Source organism: Dipodomys ordii, unplaced genomic scaffold (assembly GCF_000151885.1).
Source record: "Dipodomys ordii isolate 6190 unplaced genomic scaffold, Dord_2.0 Scaffold15, whole genome shotgun sequence".
In the NCBI taxonomy this organism is placed as follows: Eukaryota; Metazoa; Chordata; class Mammalia; order Rodentia; family Heteromyidae; genus Dipodomys; species Dipodomys ordii.
This window is the reverse complement of record NW_012267231.1, coordinates 789,024-795,652: the sequence shown is the minus strand read 5'-3', so window position 1 is coordinate 795,652 and position 6,629 is coordinate 789,024. Positions and strand designations below refer to the sequence as shown.

Below are 6,629 nucleotides of genomic sequence, written 5' to 3'. Positions count from 1 at the left end.
GGTGTGTGGTGTGTGGTGTGAGGTGTGTGGTGTGTGGTGTGTTGTGTGTGGTGTGTGGTGGGTCGTGTGTGGTGGGTCGTGTGTGGTGTGTCGTGTGTGGTGGGTCGTGTGTGGTGGGTCGTGTGTGGTGGGTCGTGTGTGGTGTGTGGTGGGTCGTGTGTGGTGTGTGGTGTGTGGTGGGTCGTGTGTGGTGTGTGGTGTGTGGTGTGTGGTGTGTTGTATGTGGTGTGAGGTGTGTGGTGTGTGGTGTGAGGTGGGTCGTGTGGTGTGTGTTGGGTTGTGCGGGGTGTGTGATGAACTGTGTGGAGTGTGTGGTGTGCTGTACAGTGAAGGGTTAAGAAAAGAAACATGAGAAAGATCTGAATGACATTGTGTTGGGTCAGGAAAAGCCATGGATCTTTGGAACTGCGACAAGGACACCGCAGGAGGCCTCCTTCCTGTGTGGCCGGGCTGTGGCCCCCGCGTGTGCCCGCTGGGGTGGAGCGGGGACTCGGGAGCACTGGGGTCCTGTCGCTGTCCTCCGGGGCCAGGCCGATCCTCATTGATTAGGGAACAGTTGACTTCCTGTACATCTTGCTACCTCGCAGCAAGGAAAGGAGTCACCGGGAGACAGGGCAGAGCGGCTGGATTGGAGCCCTTTTGGGTGGGAGGGAGAGCCGGTGGGCAGGGGCCTTCCCGCCGGGGCAGCTCGCTGACCGCAGGCGCTAGCAGGGGCAACCCATAATCAGTCTGTGAGGGAGCGCGCTGTGGTTCTTGAATCTGACCTTACGCAGGGCAGGGGGTCTCCCCTCGGAGGTAAGGGTTCCAAACCCTGGATGTCCATCCGGACATTGGGGCTCTTCTCCCCCAGATCTCCTTGAGAAGCTGCTGGACTGATTCTGAACCGGTTGCTGCCTCTCCAGCACGGCGCTCAGATGTGGCGGACGTGGGCTCTGCCGTCCGCCCTCTGGGTGGGCAGCTCTCCATCCCCGTCCTGCGGGAGGAGTGGCTGAGGGCCAGCCCGGCGGCATCTCTCCTATGCTTGAGATGGGTCTCTGAGGGCCTGGATCGAGCCTGCGCCAAGCCCCAAGGCAGCTGCTTCTGTGGACTCACGCTGCCCCTCCTTCACGTGGCTCCGTGTGTCTCCATGTGTCTCCATGTGGCTCCGCGTGCCTCCATGTGGCTCCATGTGCCTCCATGTGGCTCCATGTGCCCCCAAGTGGCTCCATGTGGCTCCATGTGGCTCCATGTGCCTCCATGTGGCTCCATGTGCCTCCATGTGGCTCCATGTGCCTCCATGTGGCTCCATGTGGCTCCGTGTGCCTCCATGTGGCTCCATGTGCCTCCATGTGGCTCCGTGTGTCTACATGTGGCTCCGTGTGTCTCCATGTGCCTCCATGTGGCTCTGCGTGGCTCCATGTGGCTCTGTGTGGCTCCGTGTGGCTCCATGTGGCTCCGTGTGGCTCCGTGTGGCTCCGTGTGGCTCTGTGTGGCTCTGTGTGCCTCCATGTGGCTCCGTGTGCCTCCGTGTGCCTCCGTGTGGCCTCTGGCTCTGGACCCAGGAGCTATTTGTCAATGACTGGGAAGTGTCTTTTCTGACAGAAGAAAGAAAGTGCAAGTGATAAGATCCATGCCAAAACGAACAGCGCTTCAGACAAAAGACTAACACTGTGTGTGCACCAACAACAAAATGATTTAAACCTGCGAACCACCAGCCTTTCCACCTGTCATCTGTCAACCTGCAGCATCTTATCTGTCATCTGTCTGTCTACCACCACCACCATCTTATCTGTCAATCCAGCACCATCCTCCATCACTTACCCCTCTATCCGTCATCTTATCTATCATTTTTCATCTGTCTATCTGTCCATCTAGCTACCTTCCTACCAATCCCCATCCATCCATTTATCTCCACCCCAGCTCCCTGCCACCCAGCTCCCCGGCCCCGGGTTGAGAACCGCCGAGCGAGTGACCCTGGACGGGACCCTCCGGCTCCGTGAGCCGCCTCAGCCATGCTCGCGGTCTGCTGGCTTTCTGGCCGTGGAAGGCGTGGGGTGTGGTGGGAAATGGGGAGCCTGGCTTGGCCAGGTGAAGGCCGCCAGTCCAGCGTGGCCCAGCCCCAGTGAGGCCCGGGGAATGCAGCCCGGGTCCTGTGCCTTCCCGCCAGGACACTGGTTTCTAGGACAGACTCTGTGGAGGACTACAAAGAAATAAAACTCCAACAATAACAAACCCGCAGGGACCACCCGCCCTGTGAGGCCCAGGGCTGATGAGCGCCTCCGTCTGCGGCCTCTGGCCTGCCTGCCCTCCCTCCTCCATCTCCATTGCAAACACAACCAGGCCTCCCCATCTTAAGGGGTGCCAGGTCGGGGTGCCCAGCGAGGCCCTGACCTGCATCCCCGACGACTGGGTGTGTGTCTCAGTGTCAGAGTGCTTGCCTAGCACGTTGATCCCAACACATAAACACAAACAATGGCCAAAAAATCTGTACCCCGATTCCCTCCCTCCCTGAGTCCTGCAAACCGCTGCCCTGCCTGCTGCTCCGGACGCCAGTCCTCCGTGCCGCGTGGGCCCAGGAAGCACTGGCTCCTGGCCCCAGGTCCGAGTGTGTAAAGCAAGCATAGAAAACAGAACCAGGGGCTGGATGGCTCAGTGGTAGAGCGCTTGCCTTGCATGCTCGAGGCCCTGGGTTCGATTCCTCAGCACCACATAAGCAAAAAGAAAAAAGCCGGAAGTGGTGCTGTGGCTCAAGTGGTAGAGCACTAGCCTTGAGCTGAAGAGCTGAGGGACAGTGCCCAGGCCCAGAGTTCAGGCCCCATGACCGGACCCCCCCCAAAAAAAGAAAACAGAACCAGGTGGAGTCCCCCGAGGTCCACCTGGGGGGAGGCCCGTCAGAGGACACGGGAGGGAGCGGACGGGGCTGCCCGTGTGTCCACAAAGATGGCAGGATTACGTGAGCAGCGCAGTCAGCCCCGCTGGCCGGCGCCACCCGGAGGCTTCTTCACCACGAGACGGAGCCGAGAAACTCTGCAGCGCTCCCTTCCCCGCGACCCCCTCGTGAGGGCCTTCCCTGAACCTCCATGACTCCTGTCCCCTTCCTCCCCAGGAGAGGAGACCGTGATCGCTGTGCCCCTGGGAAGCCTCCGGGTGAGGATCACGGCGAAAGGACCAGCCCACCTCTGTAAGCAGAGCGTAACCCCCGCTCTTCCTCACGTGTTGCCTTGAAGCCTCTCAGCAGTGGGCTTCCTGGGTTCCTGGTGGGTTCCTGCGGGGGGATTTGCAGCCCGTTCCCAGGGCAGCGTCTCTACCTGGTGTTCCTCTGCCTCGGGCTGTGGGGGGACGCCCGGCCCCCGGGGGGGAATGGACCCGGGAGGCGCGTGCAGCTGCCACGTTCTCCTGGAGACCGCCCGTCTGCAGGCCACAGGGGTTTGGGGCGTGCAAAGTTCACAGTGCAGACCGCTCCCGGGGTTTCTAGAACCTATGCAGGACTCTTCCCGAGAGTTACGTGACGCTGGCTCAGAAGCACTCGTAACCTTTTACAAAATACCAAGTATGGTTAAAATGTTTCCAGGGGTGGCTGCGGGTTTGAGTCGTGAAGACGCGGATTCCCCTGCCCGCTGCTCTGGGCCGCGCTCAGCCTCGCTCCTCCCTGCCCAGCACCCCTGCAGAGGGGGGGTGGGCTGGGCAGCGGGAAGGACACCCCGCGCTCCTCCTGGGGACTGACCGCAGCCCCCGGGGCCCCACGGCCCTCACCACGTTGCAGCTGGAGCCCTGAGCGTCCTGTGTGCGCTCTGGGAACTGAAGAGCTTGCCAGCCGTGAATTCCAGGTCGTCACCACCCAAGGCTGCAGGAGACACGTGGGCGTCGGCACTGGCATTATTGATTCAAAAACCCACAAACGCCTTTTGTAACATTTATTTGGGGGGGGGGCATGCACACCAAAAGGAAGCAAATGTGTCCGCTGTGCGGCAGCAAGGCCCAGGGTGGAAATCAGGGCAGGCCCTCTTCCACTGGAGCCGGGCTTCCAGCCCTTTTTTGCACTTTTTTTTTTTTGTCAGCCGTGGGGCTTGAGCTCTGGGCCTGGGCGCTGTCCCTCAGCTCTTCAGCTCAAGGCGAGCGCTCTACCACTTGAGCCACAGCGCCACTTCTGGTTTTCTGGTGGTTTGTTGGAGATTAGAGTTTCGTGGACTTTCCTGCCTGGGCTGGCTTTGAACCTCAATCCTCAGACCTCAGCCTCCTGAGTAGCTAGGATGACGGGTGTGAGCCGCCGGTGCCCGGGTTATTTTTGAGATGGAGTCTCACCCTCCGTCGGAGTCTCAGCCTGGAAGCCTTGGGCTCTGCCCTGCGTGGAATGGGCTCATCCTGGCTGTTTCAGCATGGCTGCTGCTCTTCCTTCTGGAGAGACCTATGCTCCTCCCGGGCGGGGCTCGCTCCCTCCGAGCTTCCTCATCCTGTTTTTCCTGACAGCTCACTTTGGGACGCTCAGTTTTATGTCTTCATCGGAACAAGGAAATGAATTTAATCTCACACTTTCCAAAAGCGGACTGTGGTAGGAGATCGGGGCCAACGCGGAGGGGCCTTTGTGCCTGAAGTCGGCCTCGCACCGTGCTTCGCCCGCTTAATGACTCCTCCAGATCGGGAGCTCCTGGCTAGCCTTTGGATTTTCCAGAGACGCTCCTGCCTGCCTGTCCGTGATCATCAGAGCGTCTCCCCGGCCCAGCCTGGGATCCCCGCAGCAACTCCCTGGCAGAAAACCACGGGAATGGAAACAGCTGAAGCCCAGCAGCGAGGCCCGGGGCGCCTGCTGCCGGATGGTTCCGCGGTGCTTTCCTTGCCGTCCATGTTTGAGTGTGGAGCTGAGCGAGAACGTGTTGGTCCTCTGTGTAAGGTGGCAGTGCCCCTCGACGCAGGCCTTGGAATCTGAACGCCGGCCTTCTGGAGCAGGGCTGGGGGGAGAGGGCGCTGACTCCCATGTTAGGAAGGAGGCCGGCCGTGTGAGAGGAAGAACTGGGCGGGAGCCGGCTGCCCCGGGACCCCACTCTGTGTCCTTCCTGCCTCTCCCAACCCCAGACCAGCCCTACTGAGAATGACGACCCTTAACCAAAGAAGAGGAAGGAGAGGAGGAGGGAGAGCTCACTGGCGCGGCTGGCGTGCTGGGCCGTGCTCTTCCGAGGGAGAGCTTCACGGGGGGAGGGACTGGAACACAGTGCACACTTGACTGTCGCCACGCGCACGGCTCTTCCCATCGATGGCGGGCTGGCTGTGGTACTGTCACCAAACCCTCAGAGGCCTGCACCAGCCCTGCGTCCTCTCTTCCGGGGCTTGAATTCCCCACAATTCTACCCAAGTACCAACCACAGGTCAATTCAATGTTGCCTCCTTTTTCTTTTTAAAATAGAAGGATTTTTTAAAAAGAAAAAAGAGGCAACATTGAATTGACCTGTGGTTGGTACTTGTTTGTGGTGCTCGGGGCTGGACTCAGGCAGGCACCGGGCAGAGCCCAGACCCGCACTGCGGCCGTCCCTAAACACGAGCTCAGGACCTACACCTGACCTTCCATACAAAAGCAGACATGCTTCACTCACTAGGTTTTTAGTGAGTGAAGTGGAAAAGGTAGGAAAAAAGTGTCCTTTGCCCTTAATAGTAGAAATGTCTCCAAGAAATCAAGTAGATCTCTTTGGGCCTGATGCCCTTTTTTAAGTGCCTTATTATGCAACTAAAAATTGGGCATATCTGTTCCTTCATTATGGATATTTATAAAGCTAATAGAGCTGAGCACAGCGGCTCATGCTTGTAATCCAGCTAGCTACTTGGGAGGCAGAGGTCAGGAGGATCAGGGTTTAAGGCCAGTATAGGAAACGTTCATGAGACCCCTCATCCAATCAAGGAGCCAGGCCTGACAGCCTCTAAGCAATGGAAGATGCAGCGGCGGGAGGATCGCAGTCAGAGGCTGGGCCTGGACCCTACCTGGACTCCAAGAACAACACAAAACGGTCAGGGTGTGGCTCAAGTGGAAGAACTACCAGGCATTGGGAGACGCCGCCAAAAAATAAAAAATACATAAACGGCGTGGACGTGGTGGTGCTGTGCTGATGTCCCACGCGGACACCGGCTTCATACATGTCCTCTGAAACAACTGCCTCAGGACAGCTCTCTCATGAAAGGTTCATGCTTTAATTTCAGTTATTGAATCAAAAACACTTCAAGGAAACAAAGGAGAACACAGCTTCAGCAGCCCGGGAATCTTTACCATCGAGAACACAACTGTGGAGTTTCAGAAGAGCGCAGAGAGGCAAACCTTTAAGATCGCTGGTCCTCTGATGGCCGACTTCATCTTCAAGGTAGGGCTGGCATTGGTCTTCACAAACTGCAGGCACGCTTGGTTTTTACAGTTTGTTCGGCAGGGGGTCAGCGATGATAATCCCACCCCAACGATAGTTGAACTCTCCAAGAGGGAGGCCTTGGTTGCTGGGCACCATCTTCTCTCGCCTAGGGACAGATGGATTTTGTAGTTCTGAGCTGTTAAGTCTGGGCATGAAGGTGGATGGTGGCAGCGGCCCGGCTGTTGTTCGGCTGTCCGTGCAGGGAAGAGCCGGGGATGGAGGGGATGCAGACCCATGGCCCCACGTCCCCCCCCTGGCGCTGCCTCC

At 58.6% G+C, this 6,629-nt stretch overlaps 1 protein-coding gene across 1 annotated transcript in view; it reads left to right on the top strand.

The window, feature by feature from the left end:
* The window catches only part of Adamtsl3 (ADAMTS-like 3), a 97,566-nt gene that overhangs the window by 35,409 nt on the left and 55,528 nt on the right, over positions 1-6,629 (top strand). Inside the window, exons 6-7 of the mRNA XM_013011849.1 lie at positions 3,086-3,160; positions 6,163-6,320. Of these exons, the coding sequence (XP_012867303.1) occupies positions 3,086-3,160; positions 6,163-6,320 (233 nt within the window). The remainder of the gene's footprint in view (positions 1-3,085; positions 3,161-6,162; positions 6,321-6,629) is intronic.